This window comes from Anser cygnoides, chromosome 37 (assembly GCF_040182565.1).
Source record: "Anser cygnoides isolate HZ-2024a breed goose chromosome 37, Taihu_goose_T2T_genome, whole genome shotgun sequence".
Taxonomy (NCBI): Eukaryota; Metazoa; Chordata; class Aves; order Anseriformes; family Anatidae; genus Anser; species Anser cygnoides.
The window spans coordinates 621,434-648,205 of record NC_089909.1 but is presented as its reverse complement, the minus strand read 5'-3'; the positions used below and the strand labels follow the sequence as shown (position 1 = coordinate 648,205).

The 26,772-nt window shown below is 59.8% G+C and overlaps 3 protein-coding genes across 3 annotated transcripts; 1 reads left to right on the top strand and 2 right to left on the bottom strand.

The window, feature by feature from the left end:
• Positions 1 to 3,062: 3,062 nt before the first annotated feature.
• LOC136788464 (kallikrein-14-like) lies at positions 3,063 to 7,688 on the top strand. The gene is given in 7 exon segments (XM_066987012.1): positions 3,063 to 3,072; positions 3,349 to 3,577; positions 4,306 to 4,323; positions 4,781 to 5,000; positions 5,002 to 5,056; positions 6,941 to 7,077; positions 7,536 to 7,688. Coding segments are annotated over 7 exon segments (822 nt in total).
• A 3,810-nt stretch (positions 7,689 to 11,498) lies between these two features.
• LOC125181358 (synaptophysin-like protein 1) lies at positions 11,499 to 20,978 on the bottom strand. Its single transcript, XM_066986974.1, has 5 exons — positions 20,846 to 20,978; positions 16,603 to 16,721; positions 15,478 to 15,688; positions 12,489 to 12,665; positions 11,499 to 12,045 (listed from the first exon to the last, which is right to left on the bottom strand). The coding sequence occupies exons 1-5, from the start codon at positions 20,912 to 20,914 to the stop codon at positions 11,932 to 11,934; spliced, it is 690 nt and encodes a 229-aa protein (XP_066843075.1). The 5' UTR covers positions 20,915 to 20,978; the 3' UTR covers positions 11,499 to 11,931.
• A 997-nt stretch (positions 20,979 to 21,975) lies between these two features.
• On the bottom strand, positions 21,976 to 26,657 carry CTU1 (cytosolic thiouridylase subunit 1). The gene is given in 6 exon segments (XM_066987011.1): positions 21,976 to 23,768; positions 24,370 to 24,482; positions 24,484 to 24,664; positions 24,667 to 24,723; positions 24,726 to 24,867; positions 26,472 to 26,657. Coding segments are annotated over 6 exon segments (2,457 nt in total). The 5' UTR covers positions 26,643 to 26,657.
• Between the last annotated feature and the right edge of the window lie 115 nt (positions 26,658 to 26,772).

The window sequence follows — 26,772 nt, the reverse complement described above, 5'->3', positions numbered from 1 at the left end:
GGTGGAGGGGGGATGGAGGGGTCGAGAGAGGGATGGAGAGAGGGATGGAGGGATGGGGAGAGGGACAAAGGGGAGGAGAAGGGATGGGGAGAGGGATGGAGGGATGGGCAGAGGGGTAGGGAGAGGGATGGAGGGGGGATGGAGGGATGGGAAGAGGGATGGAGAGAGGGATGGAGGAGTGGAGACGGGGATGGGGAGAGGGACAGGGGGTGGAGGGGGGATGGAGAGATGAAGAGAGGGACAGAGAGAGGGATGGAGTGATGGGAAGAGGGGTAGGGAGAGGGATGGAGGGGTGGAGAGAGGGATGGGGAGAGGGACAGGGGATGGAGGGGGGGATGGAGGGATGGATAGGGGGATGGCGAGAGAGATGGAGGGCTGGACAGGGGGGTGGAGAGAGGGACAGAGGGATGGAGAGAGGGACAGAGGGATGGAGGAGGGATGGAGAGAGGGATGGATGCAGGATGGGCGGAGAGATGGGGGAATGGAAGACGGAAGAAGATGGAGGGAGGGGTGGAGGGAAGATGGAAGGGGATGGAGAGAGGGATGGAGAGAGGGATGGAGAGAGGGATGGAGGGATGGAGAGGTGGAGAGATGAAAGGAAGGATGGCTGGAGAGATGGATGGGGGGTGGACGGAGGATGGAACGAGAGATGGAGGGAGGATGGGAGGAGGATGGAAGGAGGAGGAGGGGAGGGAGGGAGGGAGAAAGGAGGGAGGAGGAGGAGGAGAGAGGGAGGAGAAGGAGGAGAAGGAGGAGGAGGAGGAGGATGGTTGGAGGGGCGGCCGGGGCGTCCCCTGACCTCCTCCACGTCTCCCCAGGGCCACGGAGCTGCTGCCCATCACGGTGCTCCTCCTGCTGCTGCTCGCGGGTACGTGGGGCCCCCGCCCCCACGGCGTCCCCATGGGATGAAGACGGGGAGGGGACACTTTTGGTGCCCCACGTCCCCATGGGGCAAAGGGAGGGGCCACCCATGGTGCCAACGTCCCTATAGGACACGGGGAGGGGGCATTTTTGGCGTCCCGCGTCCCTAGGGGACATAGGAAGGGGCCACCCACACCATCCCCATGTCCCTATGGGACAGTTTTGGTGCCCCACACCCCTATGGGACATGGGGAGGGGACACTTTTGTCATCCCACGTCCCTGTGGGACACGGGAAGGGGCCACCCACGCCGTCGCCATGTCCCTTATGGGAAAGTTTTGGTGCCCCACGTCCCCACGGGACATGGTAAGGGGCCACCCATGGTACCCCATGTCCCTATAGGACATGGGGAGGGGACACTTTTGGGGTCCCATGTCCCTAGGGGACACAGGAAGGGGCCACCCATGCCGTCCCCATGTCCCTGTGGGACAGTTTTGGCATCCCACATCCCTAGGGGACATGGGAAGGGGCCACCCACGCCGTCCCCGTGTCCCTATGGGACACTTTTGGTGTCCCACATTCCTACGGGACAAGAGAAGGGGACATTTTTGGTACCCCATGTCCCTATGGGACACGGGAAGGGGCCACGCACGCTGTCCCCGTGTCCCTTATGGGACAGTTTTGGTGTCCCACGTCCCTACAGGACATGGGGAGGGGACACTTTTGGTGCCCCATGTCCCTAAGGCACACGAGGAGGGGACACTTTTGGGGTCCCACGTCCCTAGGGGACACGGGAAGGGGCCACCCACGCCATCGCCATGTCCCTATGGGACAGTTTTGGTGCCCCACGTCCCTATGGGACAAGAGAAGGGGACACTTTTGGGGTCCCACATCCCTAGGGGACACGGGAAGGGGACACCCAAGCCGTCCCCACGTCCCTTATGGGACAGTTTTGGTGTCCCACATCCCTATAGGACATGGGGAGGGGACACTTTTGGTACCCGATTTCCCTAGGGGACATGGGGAAGGGGACATTTTTGGCATCCCAAATCCCTATGGGACATAGGAAGGGGACAGTTTTGGTGCCCCACGTCCCCACGGGACACGGGAAGGGGCCACCCACGCCGTCACCACGTCCCTTATGGGACACTTTTGGTGCCCCACATCCCTATAAGGACACGAGGAGGGGACACTTTTGGGGTCCCATGTCCCTAGGGGACACAGGAAGAGGCCACCCATGCCGTCCCCGTGTCCCTGTGGGACATTTTTGGCATCCCATGTCCCTAGGGGACACGGGAAGGGGACACCCACGCCGTCCCCGTGTCCCTATGGGACACTTTTGGTGTCCCACATTCCTACGGGACAAGAGAAGGGGACATTTTTGGTACCCCACATCCCTATGGGACACGGGAAGGGGACACTCACGCTGTCCCCGTGTCCCTTATGGGACAGTTTTGGTGTCCCACGTCCCTACAGGACATGGGGAGGGGACACTTTTGGTGCCCCATGTCCCTAAGGCACACGAGGAGGGGACACTTTTGGGGTCCCACATCCCTAGGGGACACGGGAAGGGGACACCCACGCCATCCCCACGTCCCTTATGGGACAGTTTTGGTGTCCCACATCCCTATAGGACATGGGGAGGGGACACTTTTGGTACCCGATTTCCCTAGGGGACATGGGGAAGGGGACATTTTTGGCATCCCAAATCCCTATGGGACATAGGAAGGGGACAGTTTTGGTGCCCCACGTCCCCACGGGACACGGGAAGGGGCCACCCACGCCGTCACCATGTCCCTTATGGGACACTTTTGGTGCCCCACATCCCTATAAGGACACGAGGAGGGGACACTTTTGGGGTCCCATGTCCCTAGGGGACACAGGAAGAGGCCACCCATGCCGTCCCCGTGTCCCTGTGGGACATTTTTAGCATCCCACGTCCCTAGGGGACACGGGAAGGGGCCACCCACGCTGTCCCCGTGTCCCATAGGGACAGTTTTGGTGTCCCACGTCCCTATGGGACACGAGAAGGGGCCACGCACGCTGTCCCCGTGTCCCTGTGGGACAGTTCTGGCATCCCACGTCCCTACAGGACATGGGGAGGGGACACTTTTGGTACCCCACATCCCTAAGGGACACGAGGAGAGGCCACCCACGCCATCCCCATGTCCCTATGGGAAAGTTTTGGTGCCCCACGTCCCTATGGGACATGGTAAGGGGCCACCCATGGTACCCCATGTCCCTATAGGACACAGGGAGGGGACACTTTTGGGGTCCCACGTCCCTAGGGGACATGGGAAGGGGACACCCACGCTGTCCCCGTATCCCTACAGGACAGTTTTGGTGCCCCACGTGCCTATAGGACATGGGGAGGGGACACTTTTGGTGCCCCATGTCCCTAAGGGACACGAGGAGGGGACACTTTTGGGGTCCCACGTCCCTAGGGGACACGGGAAGGGGCCACCCACACCGTCCCCCGTGTCCCCAGCAGCAGGAGCCGAGGGAGGGGATGCCGCCAGCTCCCCGTGCCCCGGGGGCCAGGCGGAGGCGTGCGCCCCGCGGCCGCGGGCGGTGCAGGACGAGGACCGGATCATCGGGGGGTACCCGTGCGTCCCCTACTCGCAGCCGTGGCAGGTGTACATCTACCAGCCCGTGCGCTGCGGCGGGATCCTGCTGCGGCCCCGCTGGGTGCTGTCGGCCGGCCACTGCCTCTACAGGTGGGGGCAGGGGGGATGGGGGGTGGGGCATAGGGGGACATGGGGGATGGGATGGGGATATGGGGATGGGGACGGCAGGGGGACAGGGACATGGGGACATGGGGAGGGCATGGTGACAGGGACATGGGGACAGGGATGTGGGGACATAGGGACGGGGCGTGGGGACGTGGGGGACGGGATGGAGACATGGGGATGGGGACGGTATGGGGATGGGGGACGTGGGGACATGGGGACATAGGGGAACGGGATGGGGACATGAGGATGGGGACGGCAGGGGGACAGGGACATGGGGACATGGGGCAGGCATGGGGACAGGGCTGGGGGACAGGGACATGGGGACATGGGGACATGGGGACGGGGTGTGGGGACATGGGGGACGGGATGGGGACATGGGGATGGGGATGGCAGGGGGATGGGGATATGGGGACATGGGGACATGAGGGATGGGATGGGGACATGAAGATGGGGACGGCAGGGGGACAGGGACATGGGGACGGGACGCGGGGATGTGGGGGACAGGGGAGGGGGACATGGGGATGTCAGGGGGACAGGGACGTGGGGACATGGGGATGGGGGGACATGGGGACATGGGGACATAGAGACAGGGGGAGAGGGACAGGGGGACACGGGGAGGACGTGGGGACAGGGCTGGAGGACAAGGACATGGGGACAGCCGTGTCCCCACATCCCCTACCCATGTCCCCACATCCCCTACCCATGTCCCCAAGTCCCCTACCCACGTCCCCATGTCCCTACTCATGCCCCCACATCCCCTACCCATGTCCCCATGTTCCCTATCCACGTCCCCACATCCCCTACCCACGTCCCCACGTCCCTACTCATGGCCCCACATCCCCTACCCACGTCCCCACGTCCCTACTCATGGCCCCACATCCCCTACCCACGTCCCTACTCATGGCCCCACATCCCCTACCCATGTCCCCACGTCCCTACTCATGGCCCCACATCCCCTACCCACGTCCCCACGTCCCTACTCATGGCCCCACATCCCCTACCCATGTCTCCATGTTCCCTATCCACGTCCCCACATCCCCTACCCATGTCCCCACGTCCCTACTCATGGCCCCACATCCCCTTATCCACGTCCCCATGTCCCTACTCATGCCCCCACATCCCCTACCCATGGCCCCCTGTCCCTACTCACGCCCCCACAACCCCTACCCATGGCCCCAACGTCCCTACCCCGTGTCCCCAACCCCGCAGGGGCCTGCGGGTCCGCCTGGGCGAGAACGACCTGGGGCAGGCGGAGGGGACGGAGCAGGAGCGCAGGGTCCTGCGCGCCTTCCGCCACCCGGCCTTCGACCCCACCACGCTGGACAACGACCTCATGCTGCTCCAGCTCGACCGCCCCGCGCGCCTCAGCCGTGCCGTGCAACCCCTGGCCCTGCCCCGCTCCTGCGCGCCCCCCCGGCACCACCTGCCTGGTCTCAGGGTGGGGCACGGTCACCACCCCGCAAGGTGAGAGGTTGGAGGGAGCGCGGAGTAAGTCCGGGGTGAGCACGGAGTGAGCCTGGAGTGAGTGCGGAGGAAGCCCGTAGTGATCCTGCAGTGAGCCTGAAATGAGCCCATAGTAATCCTGCACTGAACCTATAGGAAGCCCATAGTGATCCTGCAGTGAGCCTGTAGTAAGCCCAAAGTGAGCCCATAGTAATCCTGCAGTGAGCCTGAAGGGAGCCCAGGGTAAGCCCGGAGTGAGCCTGCAGTGAGCCTGCACTGAACTTATAGTAAGCCCATAGTGAGCCTGCAGTGAGCCCAGAGTAAGCCCTGAGTGAGCCTGAAGTGACTCCATAGTAATCCTGCAGTGAGCCCAGAGTGAGCCTGCAGTGAGCCTGAAGTGAGCCTGTACTAATCCTGCATCGAACCTATAGTAAGTCCATAGTGATCCTGCAGTGAGCCTGTAGTAAGCCCAAAGTGGGCCTGAAATGAGCCTGGAGTAAGCCCAGAGTAAGCCTGAAATGAGCCTAGAGTAATCCTGCAGTGAGCCTGGAGTGAGCTCAGAGTGAGCCTGCAGTGAAACTGCAGTGAGCCCATAGTAATCCTGCATTGAACACAGAGTAAGCCCATAGTGATTCTGGAGTGAACCTGTAATAAGCCCATAGTGAGCCTGCAGTGAGCCCAGAGTAAGAATGGAGTGAGCCTGCAGTGAACTCACAGTAAGCCCATAGTAATCCTGAAATGAGCCCGTAGTAATCCTGCACTGAACCTATAGGAAGCCCATAGTGATCCTGCAGTGAGGCTGTAGTAAGCCCAAAGTGAGCCTGCAGTGAGCCCAGAGTGAGCCCGTACTAATTCTGCACTGAACCTACAGTAAACCCATAGTAATCTTGCAGTGAGCCCATAGTAATCCTGTAGCGAGCAAGCAGTGAGCCCAATAGCAAACCAACAGTGACCCTGCAGTGAGCCTGGAGTGAACCCATAGTAAGCCCATAGTGAGCCTGTACTGAACCCATAGTAAGTCCATAGCGAGCCTGAAGTGAGCCTGCAGTGAGCCCATGGTAATCCTGCAGTGAGCCCATAGTAAGCCTGCAGTGAGTCGATAGTGAGCGTATAGTGAGCCTGTAGTGAACATGGAGTGAGCCTGCAGTGAGCCTTTAGTAATCCTATAGTATGCCCACAGTTAACCCATAGTAAGCCTACAGTGAACCCATAGTAAGCCCCTAGCCAACAGCAATCCTGCAGTGAACCCATAGCAAGATCTAGTAAGCCTATAGTGAACCCATAGTAATCCCGCAGTGAACCTGTACAAAGCCTGTAGTAAGCCTGTACTAAGCCATAGTAAACCCAGAAGATCTGGACCCCCCCCCCCAGACCCTTAGTAATCCCCCCTAAACCTGCAGCAACCCCCTACCAGAGCTGTCTTAAACACGTAGTAAACCTCAGAAACTCTGGTGTGGCTCCCCTAGTAGACCTTCAGTAAACCCCACTGAACCAGTAGTAAACCCATAGCTAACCCCTAGCAAACCTGGTAATCCTAGAGTGACTCCCCTAGTAGACCTTTAGCAAACCCCACTGTATCCATACTACGTGTGCAGCAAACCAATAGGAAACCCAGTAGCCTTAGAGTGACCCCCCTAGTAAACCATTAGTAAACCCCACTGAAACTGTAATAAGCCACTAGTAAACCTGTAGCAAACCTATAGCAAGCCCCAGTAATTTCCAAGACATCAGGCAGCTGCCTCACAGCCGTAAGTCTGAATATCCCACGAGTAACTTGCGAGTAGCTTATTAGTAACCTGTGAGTAACCTATGAGTAACCTATGAGTAGGCCCTAGAGCTGCCTGGAAGCCCCCAGGGGGTGTTCCTCACCCCCCCCGACCTCCCCAACACCCCTCCCCCCCGCAGTGACCATGCCCCGGCAGCTGATCTGCGCCTACGTGGACATCTTCCCCGACGACGTCTGCCGCAGGGCCTACCCGGGGCGCGTCACCCCCAACATGCTCTGCGCCGGGGTGCGCAACCAGCGCATCGACTCCTGCCAGGTATTTTTTTTTTGGGGGGGGGGGGGGGGGGGGCACCCCTAAAATCCCTCCCCCATCTTTACACCACCCTCCAAGCCCCCCCCCCCTCCCCCCCGGTTGGGCCACCCCCGTGCTCGCGAAGTCGCCCCCGCTCCCATCCCCCAGGAATGAGGGTGGTCGTTCCCTTTTGGGTAAGAACCCCCAAATCTACACTAACCCTTGTGTTGTGGCCCCCCCTCACCCCAAATCCAACCCCAAAGACCCCCCCCCCAATATCCACATCTTGCTGGTGGAGGCCCACACTCCATCATCTCCCACCTCCCACCTTGATGTCCCCCCAACTCCACGCGTCCTCCACCCCCAAGCCCTGCACCCAGCTTGGAAACCTCGGCCCCAAGGTGGACCCCGACCCTTGGACCCCCCCCCCCAAAGTGTCCCCCACCCCCCTCACGGTGTCCCCCACCCCCCTCTCCCCGCAGGGTGACTCCGGGGGGCCGCTGTCCTGTAACCGGACCCTCCAAGGCATCGTGTCGTGGGGGCTGCAGACCTGCGCCCTGCCGGGGCGCCCGGGGGTCTACACCCGGGTGTGCAACTACGTGGACTGGATCCTGAACACCATGAACAACAACTAGGAGGTGGCGACACCGAGCCGGGCCACCGCAGATGCTGTGTAGGGACACGGAGCTTGGGGGAGGACAGACCATGAGTAGGGACACCACGGACTACGACTAAGGACACGAGGCCATGAATCCAGGCCACCACCGACCACAAGACACAGAATTTGACCGCCACCTACCATGAGTAGGGCCACCAAGACACGGAACTTGGCCATCACTAACCATGAGTAGGACCACCAAGACATGGAACTTGGACACTGCAAGTAGGGCCACCAAGACGTGGAGCTTGGCCACCACCGACCACAAGTAGGAACACCAAGATGTGGAACTTGACCACCACCAACCACGAGTAGGGCCACCAAGACACGGAACTTGGCCATTACTAACCATGAGTAGGACCACTAAGACACAGAACTTGGCCACCACAAGTAGGACCACCAAGATGTGGAACTTGGCCACCACCAACCACAAGTAGGGCCATCAAGACACAGAACTTGACCACCACCTACCATGAGTAGGGCCACCAAGACACGGAACTTGGCCATTACTATGAGTAGGACCACCAAGACACAGAACTTGAACACCACAAGTAGGAACAACCAAGACGTGGAACCTGGCCACTACCAACCACAAGTAGGGCCATCAAGACACAGAATTTGGCCATTACTAACACTGAGTAAGGCCACCAAGACACGGAACTCGGCCACCAAGACACGGAACTCGGCCACCACAAACAGGACCACCAAGACACAGAACTCGGCCACCACCTACCACGAGTAGGGCCACCACCAACCACGCGTACGGACACGGAGACGCAAACCCCGACGACCACGCAACCCGACGGGGGACCCGGACTCGGGCCACCGCGGACTACGACCGAGGACACGCAGACACGAGGACACGGACGGGCACACGCATTTGGGGGTAGGGACAATAAACTAGGAGCAAAACCAGCCTCGAGTCCCTCTCTGCATCCCAACCCTCCCCACCGGAACCCCCAAAACGCCCCCGACCACCCCAAAAAAGGCCCCACCAGGGGGGTGGGGACCCCCTAGACACGGATTCTTGGCATTCCACCATAATCTCTTTATTGAGGCAGTTGCAGAAAAAGTCGGGGGGGGGGGAGTGCAGGGGGGGGGACAAGGACAACCCCCCCGTTGAAAAAGTGGCCGGGGGGGGGTGGGGTTGGGGGGGACACGTTCCCGTAACAGCAGATAACGGGGGGGCGTGGGTAGGAGGGGAACGAAGCTCCGCCCACGAGGGTTGGGCTACGCTCGCCCCCACGGGGCCCTGAGGTCACCGTAACTCTGCCCCCCGAGAGTAGGTAGAAGCATCGGGGCGGGGGCTGTAGTGTTCGTCCCTGCCCGGTCCCCCGAGGGCAGGAGGAGTTGGGGACACGGGTGGGGGGCGTCGGAGGTGTCCCCGCGCCCCCCCGGCCCCCCCCGGGGGTGGAGCCCTGAGAGGAAGGAGTAGGAGAGGGTTGGGCGCGGAGCAAGATGGCCACCGGCGGTCAAGACGCATGGAGGAGGACTCGCGAGGAAGAGGCGAGCCCAAGCCTGGACCAATCACCAGCGGGTCTCGGTCAACTCACCCACCAATGAGTAACCTGGGTTAGGAACAAGCCAATCGGTGAAGGCCACGCTGGGCTTGGTGACGCGCTCGGCCAATCAGCGGCGGTCGCGTCGCGTCTTGACCGATCGGGAAGACGCGAAGCCAACCGTGGCGCGAAATCGGCGGTCGATCCAGATCTTGGAGGAGCCAATGGGAGAAGGAAGAGGCCAAGACACCCAACCGTGATTGGAGGAACCCAACCGATGCCAAATGGACCCAACCGCCAACAGCCAATCAGCCATGATCGAAGCAAGCAAGCAACCAATGAGCAAACTGCCTTTGGCCTGGGCCAATTGGAAGAGGTTGGCCCATGCCTGCTCCCATCTGGCCACCATTGGTCACCTACGGATCTGCCTCACGCCGACCTTCAACGGTCGAAACTGGTTTTGGTCTCGTTTAACCGAATTCAACCAATCAGCGACTCGCAACCCAAAATCCACTCGGGCCAACCGGGCCAATCCTGTCCCGCTCCAACCCCCCCCCCCCAGCCAATCACGAACCTCGTCTGGATGAAGCCAAGACCCTGCTCTTGACCGTCTCAACTCAAATCCCGACCAATCGGAGCCCATCCCCACCCAGGGCCAACTGGAAGGGGCCGATCCAACCCCCCCGATGACGCCCGACCCCAAATCTGGCCCCAGCGACCACCGAAGGTCAACGAGGTCCCCAAGGGGCCGACCCAAACCCGACCCAACCCAACCGCTCCTCTTGGTGGTCTTCTTGGTCAAACCCGACCCAACCCAACTCTCGATCCAGGTGGTCTTGGCCAAGTTGACCAATCCCAATGCAGCCCTCGTGCAACCCAATCACAGCCCTGCCCCGTTGACCAACCATCGATGGTCAACCGAGACCTGCAAGAAGTCAACGAGCCAAAGGCCGTTGGCCAACCGCCGGCCAAACCGCTGGTCGGCCAAGACCTGCAAGAAGTCACCGAGCCAAGGCCGTTGGCCAACCGATGGCCAAACCCAACTTGACCGAAATCCCTCCGAAAGCCCCCAAAAAAAGGAGAAATAACGAGGCGAGCCCGACCCAAGGTCAAGGCGACCTCGTTTCCCACGTGCCCACCTCACCCTGCTCCAACCGCGGCTGATCCGCGCCCGGGGCCAAGCCAACGCCGCCCAACCGTGCCCGTGCCAAGGGGCGGACGCCGCTCTGCCCGCGGGGCCCCCACCCAGCACCCAACCCACGCGGCCGCGCCGCGCCCACCCCGCCCCGGGGAAGGCATCGGGGCCCTTCCTCGGCAGCGCCTCCCGCCGGGCGGATCTGTCTCCGGCAATAAAATTAGCTTAAAAAAGGAAAAAAAAAGAAAAAAAATATATATATATATCAACCCGGCAAGCCCCGGATGCTCCGAATTCAGCGACCCCCCCCCACCCGAAAACAGCACTAAAAAAAAAAAAATACTAACCTCAAATTTAGCGACCCCCTGACCAAAAATACCGAAAGAATTAATAATAATCCCGAATTTAGTGACCCCCACGCAAAAATAACACTAAAAGAAAAAATTTAGTGACCACCCACCCAAAAACACCACTACAAAAATATACTAACCCCAGATTTAGCGACCCCCACCCAAAAATAACACTAAAAAAAAAAACTAATCTCAAATTTAGTGACTCCCCACCGAAAAATAATAAAAAAATTCCCAAATTTAGCAACCTTCACCCAAAAACAGCACTAAAAAAATATACTAATCCCAAATTTAGCGACCCACACACAAAAATAGCACTAAAAAAAAAAAACTAACCTCAAATTTAGAGACTCCCAACCAAAAATACAAAAAAATAGCAATAATCCCAAATTTAGAGACCACCACCCAAAAATAGCACCAAAAAAATACTAACCCCAAATTTAGCGACCCCCAACCAAAACTACCAAAAAAAAATAGTAATCCCAAATTTAGCGCCCCCCACCCAAAAATAACACTAAAAAATATACTAAACCCAAATTTAGTGACCCCTTCCACCCAAAAATACAAAAAATCGCAAATTTAGCGACCCCCACCCAAAAATAACACTAAAAAAAAAACATGCCCCAATTTAGCGACCCCTACCCAAGAATACCAAAAAAATACAAATAAAATAAATAATAATCCCAAATTTAGCAACTCCCACCCAAAAATAACACTAAAAATAAAAATTACCCAAATTTAGCAACCCCCACCCAAAAACGCAAAAAAAAAAAATCCCAAATTTAGCGACTCCCACGCCAAAATAACACTAAAAATAAAAATGACCCAAATTTAGCAACACGCACCCTAAACTACAACAAAAAGATAATCCCAAATTTAGCGACTCCCACCCAAAAGTAACACTAAAAATAAAAATTACCCAAATTTAGCGACCCCCACCCAAAAATGCAAAAAAAAAAAAAAATCCCAAATTTAGCGACTCCCACCCAAAAATACCACTAAAAGTAAAAATGACCCAAATTTAGCGACCCCCCCCCACCCAAAAACAAGGCCCCCCAAAAACAATACTAAGACCGACGACGCCGAGGGGGGGGCGGAAATTCCGGGAGCGACTCCCCGGAGAAAAGCCGGAGGTGGTGACGAGGGGGGCCGGGAAATTTTTTGGGGTGGGGGGGGGGGGACGGGGACACGGACCCTGGTCGGGGAAGGAATTTGGGGGGGCCGGGGGTGGGGGGGTTACATGGCGGTGGGGGCGGCGGGGGGCGGCGGGGCCGGGCGGTGGAAGTCGGTCTCCTTGTAGACGAACCAGGAGCTGCCGGCCCAGAGGACGAGGTTGAGGAAGCCGAAGACCTGGAGGGACGCGAATTGGGGGGGGGGGGGGATGTGAGGCCACCCCAAAACACCCACCCCGTGCCTCAGTTTCCCCCCCCCCAACCCTCCATTCCCTTCCCCTCCCCGTGCCTCAGTTTCCCCTACACTCAATTTTCCTCCCCGTTTTCTCATCCCGGCCTCCGTTTCCCCCTAAATCTCCCTCAACCGTGCCTCAGTTTCCCCCCACCCTCCATTTTTTCCCCTCCCCATGCCTCCGTTCCCCCCCCACCCCCATTTTCTTCCCCTCCCCATGCCTCAGTTTCCCCCACCCTCCATTCCCTTCCCCTCCCCGTGCCTCAGTTTCCCCCCCACCCTCCATTTTTTCCCCTCCCCATGCCTCAGTTTCCCCCCCACCGCCATTTTCTTCCCTTCCCCGCCCCCCCCCCCCCGCCCCGCCTCAGTTTCCCCTCCCCGGCACCCACCACGGAGACGTTGAGGGACCCCATGGGGCTGACCCCCGCGTGGTAGCAGGCGACGCGGGGGCCGTTGCAGTTGGGCAGGGGGGCACCCGTCGAGATCTTGACGTCCGTCAGGGCCTTGGCCCACGCCGAGGTGCTCACCAGCCACAGGAAGGAGAAGGCCACGGTGGCCAGGAAGTCCTTTTTTGGGGGAGGGGGGGGACACAGGAGGTGAGGGGGGGCACCCCGAAAAAATGTGGGGTGGGGAGGGGAGGACGCGGCACGGACGGAGCCCGAGGCGCACAAGGCGGAGGCGGGCCCCAAAAAGGCGAGGGGAGAGAGCCCAAACCCCTTGGAGAACCCCAAAGCCCACCGGTGAACCCCAAGTCCCACAGATCCAGGTGGACCCCAAAAGCTAGAGGAGAAAGACCCCAAATTCTTTGGAGAACCCAAAGACCCACAGATCCAAGTGGACCCCAAAAATTTGAGGGGACAGACCCCAATCCCCTTGGAGAACCCCAAATCCCACTGGAGAACCCCAAATCCCGCAGATCCAGGTGGACCCCAAAAGCTTGAGGGGACCCCAAATCCCTTGGAGAACCCCAAATCCCACTGGAGAACCCCAAATCCCACAGACCCAGGTGGACCCCAAAAGCTTGAGGGGAGAGAGCCCAAACCCCTTGGAGAACCCCAAGTCCCCCTGGAGAACCCCAAAGCCCACAGATCCAGGTGGACCCCAAAACATAAGGGGGGAGACCCCAAATCCCTTGGAGAACTCCAAATCCCCCTGGAAAACCCCAAATCCAACTGATCCAGGTGGACCCCAAAAATTTGAGGGGAGGGAGCCCAAACCCCTTGGAGAACCCCAAATCCCAACGGTGAACCCCAAGTCCCTCAGATCCGAGCGGACCCCAAAAACTTGAGGGAACCCCAATCCTCTTGGAGAACCCCAAATCCCACTGGAAAACCCCAAGTCCCACAGATCCAGGTGGACCCCAAAAGCTTGAGGGGGACAGAGCCCAATCCTCTTGGAGAACCCCAAGTCCCTCAAATCCAGGTGGACCCCAAAAACTATAGGGGAGAGAGCCCAAACCCCTTGGAGAACCCCAAGTCCCCCTGGAGAACCCCAAAGCCCACAGATCCAGGTGGACCCCAAAACATAAGGGGGGAGACCCCAAATCCCTTGGAGAACTCCAAATCCCACTGGAAAACCCCAAATCCTACTGATCCAGGTGGACCCCAAAAACTTGAGGGAACCCCAATCCTCTTGGAGAACCCCAAATCTCACTGGAAAACCCCAAATCCCACAGATCCAGGTGGACCCCAAAAACTAGGGGAGAGAAACCCCAAATTCCTTGGAGAACCCCAAGTCCCTCAGATCCAGGTGAACCCAAAAAATTTGAGGGGAGGGAGCCCAAACCCCTTGGAGAACCCCAAATCCCAACGGTGAACCCCAAGTCCCTCAGATCCGAGGGGACCCCAAAAACTTGAGGGAACCCCAATCCTCTTGGAGAACCCCAAATCCCACTGGAAAGCCCCAAATCCCACAGATGCAGTGGACCCCAAAAGCTTGAGGGGGACAGAGCCCAATCCTCTTGGAGAACCCCAAGTCCCTCAGATCCAGGTGGACCCCAAAAACTAGAGGGGAGAGAGCCCAAACCCCTTGGAGAACCCCAAGTCCCACTGGAGAACCCCAAAGCCCACAGATCCAGGTGGACCCCAAAAACTAGAGGGGAGAGACCCCAAACCCCTTGGAGAACCCCAAATCCCAACGGTGAACCCCAAAGCCCACAGATCCAGGTGGACCCCAAAAACTTGAGGGAACCCCAATCCTCTTGGAGAACCCCAAATCCCACTGGAAAACCCCAAGTCCCACCGATCCAGGTGGACCCCGAAAATTTGAGGGGACCCCAAATCCCTTGGGGAACCCCAAATCCCACTGCAGAACCCCAAATCCAAGTGATCCAGGTGGACCCCAAAAGCTTGAGGGGGACAGACCCTAATTTTTGGGGGAGGGACCCCAAAAACTGACAGCGCGAGGGGCCAGCCCCCAAATCCCAAATACGGGGGACACCCCCAAGTCCTTCGGGACCCCAAAACCCAAACCTCGGGGAGGCGGGGAGAACCCTCCCATCCCCCCCGATTCCAGCCCCCCCCCAAAGAGGGGGATCCCCGCACTGTGCCCCCAAATCCTGCCCCCGTGCGATTTTTGGGGGGAAAACCGGGGTATTTGGGGACCGAGACCCCAAAAATTAGGGGAGGAACTTACCCCGTGCCCTGTCCACGGCAGCAGCAGGAGAGAAATTCGGGGGGGGGGTTATAAACCCCCCAAAACGCCCCCCCGCGCCCCAAATTCCCACCCCAATACCCCCAGGACTACAACTCCCATGATGCCTCAGGGCGGGAGGGGCTCAGACTACAACTCCCATGATGCCTCAGGGGGCGGGGGAGCCATGGACTGGCCAATGGGGGCCACCAGGTTGGGAAGGCCAGTAGCCCAGCCCCCCCAGGGCAAAGGATCATGGGAGGCACCTCAGCATGTAGAGCACGATGCATTGTGGGAGTTGTAGTCCCAGGGGTGTTGCCCCTTTACGGCTGCCCTACAGGGTAGGCCGCAAACCCCACAATGCCCTGGTGCATCATGGGACCTCTACGAACGGCGGCCATATTGCCACAAGGCCAACAGGCTCCCCGATCCCTGCGACGCAGTGCATTATGGGAGTTGTAGTCCACCCAAACACAACACAGTGCATTGTGGGAGTTGTAGTCCTGGGCTAGGGCTGCCCCACAGGGCAGGCCGCAACCCCCACAACGCCCTGGTGCACCATGGGACCTCTACGAATGGCGGCCATATTGCCACCAGGCCAACAGGCTCCCCGATCCCCATGACACAATGCATTATGGGGGTTGTAGTCCACCCAAACACGACACGATGCATTGTGGGAGCTGTAGTCCGCCCCGTAGGCCCCCCCCCCCCCCACCACCACAAGGACGGACGGACGGACGGACTCACCGCCAAGGGCAGCTTCCCGCCCGCCCCCCGGTAGAGGTGGAAGTAGCCCAGGTAGACGGCGAGGGCGGCCATGCTGTAGAGGAAGGCGAAGACGGCGACGGTGACGAAGAACTGGGCCGAGGAGGAGAAGTCGCCCACCAGGTGCACCTCCCCCGGCTCCGTCTTGTTGCACAGCTCGGCCGTCGGCGGCGAGAAGACGGCCTGGTTCAACCTGGGGGGGGGGGGCGGGCGGGGGGTGAGGGGGGTGTCCTCACCTCTCCCCACCCCGTAGCCACCCCACAGATCCTTCACCGGGTTTATTTTCCCCCCAAATGCGTCCTACGCGGTCCGGTTGACCGACCCTACAGGTCTCCAACCCAACGGCTGCTCCTCTCCTCTTCCACTCCCAAATTTGAGGACATTTTCCTGGATTTTCTTGGATTTCCTTGAACCCCAAGACCCCCCCAAACCCTTCTAGACCCCCATTTTCCCCTCAACCACGTCCTACAGGTGCCGGTTGGCCAACCCTACAGGTCTCCAGCCCAACGGCTGCTCCTCTCCTCTTCCACACCCAAATTTGAGGACATTTTCCTGGATTTTCTTGGACTTCCTTGAACCCCAAGACCCCCCCAAACCTCCATTTCCCATCAACCACGTCCTATGGGTGCTGGTTGGCCAACCCTACAGGTCTCCAACCCAACGGCTGCTCCTCTCCTCTTCCACTCCCAAATTTAAGGAGATTTCCTCGGATTTTCTTGGATTTCCTTGAACCCCAAGACCCCCCCAAACCCTTCTAGACCCCCATTTTCCCCTCAACCACATCCTACAGGTGCCGGTTGGCCAACCCTACAGGTCTCCAACCCAACTCCTGCTCCTCTCCTCTTCCACTCCCAAATTTAAGGAGATTTCCTCGGATTTTCTTGGACTTCCTCGGACCCCAACATCCCCCAAATCTCCCCAAATCTCCCTTTTCCACCAACCGCGGCCTACGGGCACCAGTTGGCCAAGTAGGGGGTCTCCCACCCAACGCCCGGTGGTCTCCCACATTTTAGGGAACCTTTTCATCCTTCCCCACCACCCGGAGCTACCAAAATCCCCCAAATCCGCCCCAAACTGCGAGAGCGGGGATTTGGGGTAAAAACTCACCGGAACGGGTAACCGAAGGGCACCGTGACGGTAACGTTGGGTTTTCCGTTGCAGCTCACCCAGTAGGAGACTTTCCCGCTGTACCCCCCGCAGGTGGCGAAGGCGAAGATGGAGAAAAACTGGGGGGGGGGGGGGAAAGAGGGAAAAAAGGGGTTTCGCGCACAAAAAAAGGGACGAAAAGAAGCGGTTAGGGAAAAAATCATCCGGCAAAAATATCGAAATACTGAAATATCGGGGCGAAAACAACAAGTGAGGCGATTTTGGGATGAACTGCGACATCAGAGCAGGAAGCCATTTTCAATTAAATTTACTAAATGAGGGTAAAATTCAAATTTCAAGTTTGCTTTTCCAAATGTCTAAAAATACCTGTTTTTACAGTAATTTTACCTTAAATTTACCTTAACTAAATCCTATTTTAACTTATATTATTAAAACCTGATTCATTTTTTTTACCAGAAATCTTTTGAATCCAATTTCACATTTTTTTCCCAATTTTTAACCCTCAAAAATTAAAACTCGTAATAAAAAAAAAAATCATTATTTACTCAAAACCCCACAATCACCCAAATAAAACATTTTTTCTCTCCTTTTTCATGATTAATTTTCATTTATCGCCATGATTTTTTTCATTCTGGGGGGAAATCCTTCATTTTGGGGGGAAAATCCTTCATTTTTTGGGGGGAAATCCTTCATTTTTGGGGGGGAAATCCTTCATTTTGGAGCATTACAGGCCCCATCCCAACACAATTCTGCAGGTTTTGGCAAAAAAAAAACGTGTCACCCACAGCTACAACCCCGTTACCAGCAGAATTCACCCCAAATTGCCACTAATAACCACTAATTAACAGCGACTCATTACTACAACCCCCGTTACCAATTATCTACAGTAATTTTCCAAAATTAATCTCGAAAATAAACTAATTAGTAAAAAGCACTCATAATTATTAGTCTTGAGTAATGGTTGTAGATAAAAATCGATAACTAACTACAGCTAGTAACGTTAATAGTAATCAAGTAGAAAATTGTTCATAATATTAATTAGGTTACTCCTAATAATAATTAAATTGTTCCTAACAATATTCAAAGAGTAGATTACTTCTAGTAGTAATTAGCTTGTTCCTAACTGTAATCAAATAGTAAATTGTTTCTCATTCTAACTGAATAGCAGATTACTCCTAATAGTAATTAGGTTGTTCCTAATAGTAATCAAATAGTAAATTGTTTCTAATACTAATTGAGTAGTAGATTAGTCCTAATAGTAACTAGATTGCTCCTAGTGGTAATCAAATATTAAATTATTCCTACCACCAATTAAATAGCAGATAGCTCATAATAGTAACTAGATTGTTCCTAACAGTAATCAATTAGTAGATTGCACCTAAAAACAAATTAATTGGTCTTAATAGTAATTAAATAGTAGATTGATCCTAACAGTAACTAGATTGTTCCTAATAGTAATCAAATAGTAAATTGCACCCATTAACAAATAAATAATAGATTGGTCCTAACAGTAAATAAATAGTGGATTACTGCTAATAGTAATTAGATACTACTTTGTTTCTGATAGTAATTAGATATTAGATTACTCCTAATAGTAACTAGATTGTTTGTAATAATAATCAAATACTAGATTGCACCCAACAAGAAAAAAATAAAAGATTGGATCTAATTGTAAAAAAGTAGATTACTCCTAATAGTAATTAATTACTTTACTCCTAATAGTAAGTAGGTCGTAGATTGCTCCTAGTAGTAACTAGACTGCTCCTAATAGTAATCTAACAGCAGATTGCTCCTAATATCAAATAACAAACTGGTCCTGATAGTAATTAAATAGGAGGTTGCTCCTAGTAGTAAACAAGTAGTAGGCGGCTCCTAATTACTATTGGCCATTAATTACCCCACGGCCTATCGGGCGAATTACCCCGATAGCCGTTAACGGCCGCTGTTGTTAATTAACGCCAACAACCCGCTTTAATTACGATCAGCGGCGCTCGATCGCCCCAATTAGCGCTCGTTTCTCCCCAAACTGCCCCCGCTCACAAGGGGATTCTCCAGGGGCTCGTACTGGGGTTGTGCTGCTCCCCAGTATCCCCTAGTCCCTCCCAGTAACACCCCCCCGAACTCTGCCAGTCCCTCCCAGTCCTTCCCGGTAACTCTCCAGCCCGTCCCAGTATAAACCAGTAATCTGCCCAGCTTTTCCAGGCCCTCCCAAAGTGTTCCCAGTCCTTCCCAGTAAAACCCCAGTCCCTCCCATACTCTCCCAGTAAGGCCCCATCCTCCTCCCAGTAAGGTCCCGGTCTTCCCCCAGCCCTATCCTGTTCCCCTCCCCAGTGTTCCCAGTCCATCCCAGTAACCCCAAGTCTGTCCCAGGTAGGCACACAATCTCCCAGCTCCCCCCCCCAGTCCCTCCCACAGCGCTCCCAGACCCTCCCAGTCTGTCCCAGTAACCCCCACACCCTCCCAAGAAGGTCCCCAGCTTCCTCCCAGCAACCCCCTCCCAGTGCTCCCAGTCCCTCCCACGAGGACCCCTCCATGTCCTGCACCCCTCCCAGTACTCCCAGTCCCTTCCCAGTATCCCCCAGTACTCCCAGTCCGCTCCAAGAGCCCCACAGACCTGCCCCAGTAACCCCCCAGCACTCCCAGACCCCTCCCAGTAACCCCCCACAACACTCCTAGAAAGACTCCCAATCCTTCCCAGTAACCCCCAGTTGCCCCTCCCAGCGCTCCCAGTCCTTCCCAGCACTCCCAGCCTCCCCAGTAACCCCCTCAGTGCTCCCAGCAGCCCCTAGAAAGGCTCCCAGTCCCTACCAGCCCCCCCTGCCCCTTCCCAGTACCCCCCAGCACTCCCAGTCATCTCCCAGTCCCCTCCAGTACACTCCCAGTACCCCCAGTCGTCTCCCCGTCCCCCCCAGTACATACCAGTTACCTCCCAGTAACTCCCCAGTGCTCCCAGCAACTCCTAGAAACGCTCCCAGTCCCTCCCAGCCTCTCCCAGTCCACTCCCAGTAACCCCCAGTTGCCCCCCCAGCCCCCTCCTAGTCCCCCCCCAGCACTACCAGTTCCACCCAGTCCTCCTCAACCCCCCCCCAGCCCCCCCCAGTTGCTCCCAGTCCCTTCCAGTCGCCTCCCAGCACCTCTCAGGAAGGCTCCCAGTCCCTCCCAGCCCCCTCCCAGTCCCTCCCTGTGCTCCCAGTACCCACCAGCAAGTCTCCCAAACCTTCCCAGTCTCTCTCAGGCCTCCCCAGCCCCCCCAGGAAGGCTCCCAGTCGCTCCCAGTCCCCTCCCAGAACCCCCCCCAGCGCTCCTAGTCCCCTCCCAGTGCCCCCCAGTCCCCTTCCAGTCCCTCCCAGTTCCCCCCAGTCCCTTCCCAGTCCCCCCCAGTCCCCTCCCAGTACCCCCCAGGAAGACTCGCAGTCCCTCCCAGTGCTCCCCCAGGAAGACTCCCAGTCCCTCCTAGTGCTCCCCAGTCCCCTCCCAGTCCCCTCCCAGTACCCCCCAAGAAAGCTCGCAGTCCTTCCCAGTGCCCCCCAGTCCCCTCCCAGTTCTCCCCAGTCCCTTCCCAGTACCCCCCAGGAAGACTCGCAGTCCCTCCCAGTTCCCCCCAGTCCTCTCCCAGTCCCCTCCGAGTACCCCCCAAGAAAGCTCGCAGTCCCTCCCAGTGCTCCCCAGTCCCCTCCCAGTCCCCCCCAAGAAAACTCACAGTCCTTCCCAGTGCCCCCCAGTCCCCTCCCAGTCCCTTCCCAGTACCCCCCAGGAAGACTCCCAGTCCCTCCCAGTGCCCCCAGTCCCCTCCCAGTCCCTCCCAGTTCCCCCCAGTCCCTTCCCAGTACCCCCCAGGAAGACTCCCAGTCCCTCCCAGTGCCCCCCAGTCCCTCCCAGTGCCCCCCAGTCCCTTCCCAGTCCCCTCCCAGTCCCTCCTAATGCCCCCCAATCCCCTCCCACTACCCTCCAGTCCCTCCCAGTCCCTTCCCAGTAACCCCCAGGAAGGCTCACAGTGGCTCACAGTCCCTCCCAGTGCCCCCCAGTCCCCTCCCAGTACTCCCCAGGAAGGCTCGCAGTCCCTCCCAGTTCTCCCCAGTCCCCTCCCAGTGCCTCCCAGTCCCTCCCAATCCCCTCCCAGTGCCTCCCAGTCCCTCCCCGTCCCCCCCCGCCCCCCGCAGGAAGGCTCCCAGCCCCCCCCAGCCCCCCCCAGTCCCTCCCCAGTCCCCCCCAGTGCCTCCCAGTCCCCCCCAGTGCCACGCACCCACTGCAGGCCCCGCACCAGCCCCAGCGGCTCCTTGGCCGGCCCCAGCCCCAGCCGCAGCCCCGACATTTTCCTGCGGCCGACGCGGCGGAAGTGACGTCACCGGGGGCGGGGCCGCGCATGCAAATGACCCCGTCCCGCCGGGCTGGCGGCGCGGCCACGCCCCCTGCGTTCATTTGCATATCAAGCCACGCCCCCTCCCGCGGACCCGCGCTTCCTTGTACGCGTTCGTTTGCGTGGCCACGCCCCCTCGGTGGCTCGTTTGCATAACGGGCCACGCCCAGCCCGCCCTGCAGCACGCCTCCGTGGGTCTCCTGGCTGGCCACGCCCCCCTCATTTGCATAACGATCATGCCACCGGCGGTATTAATTAACCAGGCAGCTTGGCGTTAATTAGGCCAGGCCCAGTGGGTTGTTTGCATAACATCGCATCTCATTTGCATAACCACGCCCAGCATCTCACATTTTAGTCTTTTATTTGCATGTCCACGCCCACGCCTCATTTGCATACACACGGACACGCCCCCTCTCCTGACCCCGCCCCCAGGGCCCCCAATTGCCCCTCCAGGATCAATTGCCCCCCCAGGGCCCCCCAATTACTCCCAGACCCCCCCTAATTACCCCCAGACCCCCCTAATTACCCCTAAGCCCCCCCTAATTAACCCCAGGCCCCCTAATTACCCCCACAGCCCCACTAATTACCCCTAGAGCCCTCCCAATCACCCCCAATTGCCCCCATATTGCCCCTAGAGCCCCCCAGACCCCCCTATTGCCCCAGGGCCCAATTGCCCCCCATTTCCCTCCCCAGTTGCCCCAAGAATTGCCCCAAGAGCCCCCCAAATGCCCCCAGAACCCCCCCAACTACCCCCCATCTCCCCCCCGAATTTCCCCCACAACCCCTCAATTACCCCTAGAGCTCCCCAATTGCCCCCAGATGCCCCTAGTTACCCCAAGACCCCCCTATTCATCCCGGTTTCCCCCCCCAATTACCCCCAGAACCCCCCAACTGCCCCCCATTTCCCCTCCCAACTGCCCCCAGATCCCCTCGAATTACCCCCAGATAATTGCCCCCCACCCCCCCTATTTCATTCCCCCCCCAAAATACGCACAATTGCCCCCAGGGCCCCCCAATTACCCCGAGACCCCCCCCATTGCCCCCAAACTCCCCCAATTGCCCCTCATTTCCCCTCCCAATTGCCCCCAGAGCCCCCCAATTGCCCCAAGACCCCCCCAATTGCCCCCAGACCCCCCCAGTTGCCCCCCCCTAGAAGTCCCAGATGTTGAGGGCGCCCCGGGCCCGGCCCAGCCCCCGCACCCAGCGCCGCACCGTGCGCCCCCCCCTGCCCACCACCTCCACTTCCACCTCCCGCTCCCCCTCCCCCACTGTCCCCGGCCCCTCCTCCTCCCCGCGGCCACCAGCCCCATGGCCACCAGCCCCAAGACCACCAACCCCATGGCCATCAACCCCAAGACCACCAAGGTCATGGCCATCAGCCCCATGACCACCAACCCCATGGCCATCAACCCCAAGACCACCAAGGTCACGGTCATCAGCTCTGTGGCCACCACCCCAAGACTACTAGCCCCGTGACCACCAGCCCCATGACTACCAACCCCTTGGCCACCAACCCCATGGCCACAACCCCCGTGGCCATTACCCCCACACCCACCCACCCCACAACCATCAACCCCAAGACCACCAACCCCATGGCTACCAACCCCAAGACCACTAGCCCCATGGCCACCAACCCCACAGCAACCACCCCTTTGGCCCTCAACCCCACAACCAACGTCCCCGTGGCCACCATCCCCGTGGCCGCCATCCCCAAGACCACCAACCCCGTGGCTACCAACCCCAAGACCGCTAGCCTCGTGGCCACCATCCCCGTGGCCGCCACCCCAGCCCCCGCCGTCCCCGGTGGCCAACCCCAAGGACCTCTTGCCCAACCCCAAGCGGGGGCAACCCGCGCTCGAGCGAGGCCAGGAGGACGCAGGCCTTGCAGAGGGGCTGGCTGGCCGCGTAGCCGCAACGGCCGCAAGCCCCCAACGTCTTGGTGGCCACCTGGGCGGGCCACCGCCAACCGGCGGCCCGAGTGGCCCAGGGCGGCCACCGTGCTGGCCCGGGTGGCCTCCAGGTCCTTGAGGAGAGCCCGCGCGTGGCCCCGGTAGGCGTGGGGGGCGTAGACGCACTCGGTGCTGACGTAGTCCAAGCCCTCGAAGTAGGCGTAGAGAACGATCTCCTTCTCGTAGGCGTGGCGCAGGGGCTTGCAACGGGGGCACCGCGGGCCACGGGCCGCCCTCCAGGGGTCGCGGGACCCGTGGGTGGGCCGCGGGGCGGTGGGTGGGCTTAGGGCGCCTGGTGGTGGCCTTTGGGGTCCTCCTGGTGGGCTTGGCGGGGGTCTTGGTGGGCTTCGTGGCGGGCTCCGTGGAGCTGGTGGTGGTCGTGGAGGCTGTAGGAACCTCCATGGGGCTCCTGGTGGCCTCCACAAGCTTTGTGGGGGTCTCCATGGGTTGTTGGTTCTCCATGGGGTTGTTGGTGGTCTCCGTGGGGTTCGTGGTGGTCTCCGTGGGGTTGGTGGAGGTTGTGGAGGCCACAGGGACCTTCACGGGGCTCCTGGTGGCCTCCACAGGCCTCGTGGTGGCCTCCGAACAATTCGTGGTGGCCTCCGTGGACTTCGCGATGACCTCCGTGGAATTCCTGGTGGCCCCCACGGGGCTCCCGCTGGTCACGGAGGCCGTGGAGCTCTTTGGGGAGTCTGTGGTGGCCTCCAGAGGGGTCTCGGTGGCCTCCAGGGGGCTCGTGGTGGCCTCGGTGGTCCCGGTGGCCGTGGCGGTGGCCTCGGTGGCCGCGCGGCGCAGCCGGGCCACGTCCCCGCGCAGGAAATTCATCAGCACGGTCTCGGCGATGTCGTCGGCGTTGTGGCCTGGGGGGGGGACACGGGGCACGGCCGCGGCTCGCCAGTGCTGCCCAGTTCAGCCCAGTCCATCCCAGTTCCCTCCCAGTTCCTTCCCAGTTCTCTCCCAGTCCATCCCAGTGCCTCCCAGACCATCCCAGTTCCCTCCCATCACCTCCCAGTGCCTCCCACTCCCCTCCTATCACTCCCACTCCCCTTCCAGTCCCTCCCAGTGCCTCCCAGTCCCTTCTCATATCCTTTCATCCACTCCCAGTCCCTCCAGTGCTTCCCACTCCCCTCCCACCCCCTCCCAGTGCCTCCCACTCCCCTCCTATCACTCCCACTCCCCTCCCAGTCCCTCCCAGTGCCTCCCGCTCCCCTCCCACTCCCCTCCCAGTGCCCCTCCCAGTGCCTCCCACTCCCCTCCCGCTCCCCTTCCCAGTGCCACCCACTCCCAGTGCCTCCCACTCCCCTCCCAGTGCCTCCCCCTCCCCTCCCAGTGCCTCCCACTCCCCTCCAAGTGCCACCCACTCCCCTCCCAGTGCCTCCCACCCCCCTCCTATCACTCCCACTCCCCTCCCAGTCCCTCCCAGCGCCTCCCGGTCCCTCCCGCCACCTTCCCCAGCCTCACCCGTGGCGATCCGGTCGACCCCCAGCAGCCTGGCCCCCCTCTCCAGCGCCTGGCGCCGCAGCACCCCGCAGAAGGTGCAGTGGCTGGCGCCCCCCGCCAGGCGCCGCGCCACCCCGGTCCATGCTCCAGCCGAAGAGCTCCTCGAAGGAGACCACCAGGAGGGGCAGAGCCCCCCGGCCCCTCCTCACGGCCCCCAGCGAGGCGTCCCGGTAGCCGGCGATGCCCTCGTCCACCGAGAGCAGCACCAGGCGCATGCCGTAGCCGTGGCGCCCCTCCAGGCGGGCGAGGAGGTGGCAAGGACCGCCGAGTCCTTCCCCCCCGAGGAGGCCACGGCCACGGTCTCGCCGGGCCGCGGGGGCCGCCGGCCAGCAGGGCGCGGTGGGCTTCGGCCTCGAAGGCGGCCACGAAGCAGGGGCGGCACAGCGCCTCGCCGGTGCGCGGGCGGCGGAGGGCGGCGGGGCGGCGGCAGCGGAGGCACAGGGGGGGCGGCATGGCGGGCTGTGGGGGGGGAGGGGAGAGAGAGGGTGTTGGGGTGGCGGCGGGCGGCCCTACGTGGGGTGGGGGGACGTGGGGAGGTTATTGGGGGAGGGGGGGGTCATGGCCGACACTACGTTGGGTGGGGGTGGTCACGGGGGTCTTCATCGTTGGGTTTGGGGGGTCTTCGTTGGGTGTGGGTGGTCTTGGGTGACCCTACGTTGGGTGGGGGTGGTCCTGGGGGTCTTCATCGTTGGGTTTGGGGGGTCTTTGTTGGGTGGGGGTGGTCGTGGGCGACCCTACGTTGGGTTGGGGTGGTCACGGGGGTCCCCATCGTTGGGTTTGGGGGGTCTTTGTTGGGTGGGGGTGGTCGTGGGGGTCCCTATCGTTGGGTGTGGGTGGTCTTCGTTGGGTGTGGGTGGTCTTGGGTGACCCTACGTTGGGTTGGGGTGGTCACAGGGGTCTTCATCGTTGGGTTTGGGTGGTCTTCGTTGGGTGGGGGTGGTCAAGGGGGTCCTCATCGTTGGGTTTGGGTGGTCTTTGTTGGGTGGGGGTGGTCTTGGGTGACCCTGCGTTGGGTGGGGGTGGTCTTAGGTGTCCCCATCGTTGGGTGTGGGTGGTCTTTGTTGGGTGTGGGTGGTTGTGGGCAACCATAAATTGGGTGTGGGTGGTCATGGGCGACCCTACGTTGGGTGGGGGTGGTCACGGGGGTCTTCATCGTTGGGTTTGGGGGGTTTTCGTTGGGTGGGGGTGGTCGTGGGTGTCCCCACTGTTGGGTGGGGGTGGTCGTGGGTGACCCTACACTGGGGTGAGGGCGCCTACGGGTGCCCCGTATTGGTGTAAGAGCACCCACAGGTGTCCCATAGCAGGGTGAAGGTGCCCATGGGTGCCCCTTTCCCTGGGTGCGGGTGCCCATGGGTGCCCCATATTGGGGTGCGGGTGCTCAAAATTAGTGTAGGAGCACCCATGGGTGCCCCATGTGGTGTGTAGGTGCCCATAGGTGTCCCATATTGGGGTGCGGGTGCCCAAAATTGACATGGGAGCACCCAAGGGTGCCCCGTATTGGGGTGTGGGTGCCCATGGGTGCCCCACATTGGTGTAGCAGCACCCATGGGTGCCTGTTATGGTCTAGAAGAGCCCATGGGTGCCCCATATTGGGGTAGGAGCACCCATGGGTGCCCCATATGGTGTGTAGGTGCCCATGGGTGCCCCTATACTGGGGCATGAGTGTCCATGGGTGCCCCTATACTGGTCTAGCACCACCCATGGGTACCCCTTGCCCTTGTGGTCTAAAAGAGCCCATGGGTGTCATCATATCAGAGTAGCAGCACCCATGGGTGCCCCCCATTGGGGTGTGGGTGCCCCATATTGGCCTAGCAGCACCCAAGGGTGCCCCACGTTTGGGTGCCAGCACCCAGGGGTGCCCGTTCCGGCTCAGGACCACCCAGGGGTGCCCCCACCGGCGGCCATTTCCCCCCGGTGCCCCTCCCCCCCTTCAGGGGTCTCCCCTGGGTGCCCCCCCCAGCCCCGTCCCCCCCCCCCCCGGGCCCCCAAAATGGCTCCTCCCGCCCCCCTGAACCCCCCCCGGCACCCCGGAAGTGGTCGCGCCCCCCAACCACGTGACTCACGCGCGAGGCGCCCCCGGCTCCGCCGCTGCCCTCCCGCCGCTCCTGGCCACGCCCCCTTTTCCCCGCCTCCCTTCCGGCCACGCCCCCTCCGCGCCCGGAGGGCCAATGGGAGCGCGGCGGACGCCCGGCCACGCCCACGCGGCGGCGCGGCGCGGAACCGGAGCCGCGCATGCGCGGTGTGTGTGTGGGGGGGACAGGCGGGGGCTCGGCCCCGCCCCCGGCTGCGCGCTGAGGGGAGCCGCGCATGCGCAGTGGGGAGGGGGCACTTACCCCCTTCCCGGAGGCAATTAACACATCCCAG

Bases quoted from the DNA above. Each gene is read 5' to 3' on its own strand.
- LOC125181358 (XM_066986974.1), bottom strand. From the start codon at position 20,914: ATGTCGGGGCTGCGGCTGGGGCTGGGGCCGGCCAAGGAGCCGCTGGGG. The intron at 15,689-16,602 runs GTGAGTTTTTAC...CCCCCCCCCCAG, and splicing joins CCCTTCGGTTACCCGTTCCG to GTTGAACCAGGCCGTCTTCT. The intron at 12,046-12,488 runs GTGGGTGCCGGG...GCGTCCCTCCAG, and splicing joins GGTCCCTCAACGTCTCCGTG to GTCTTCGGCTTCCTCAACCT.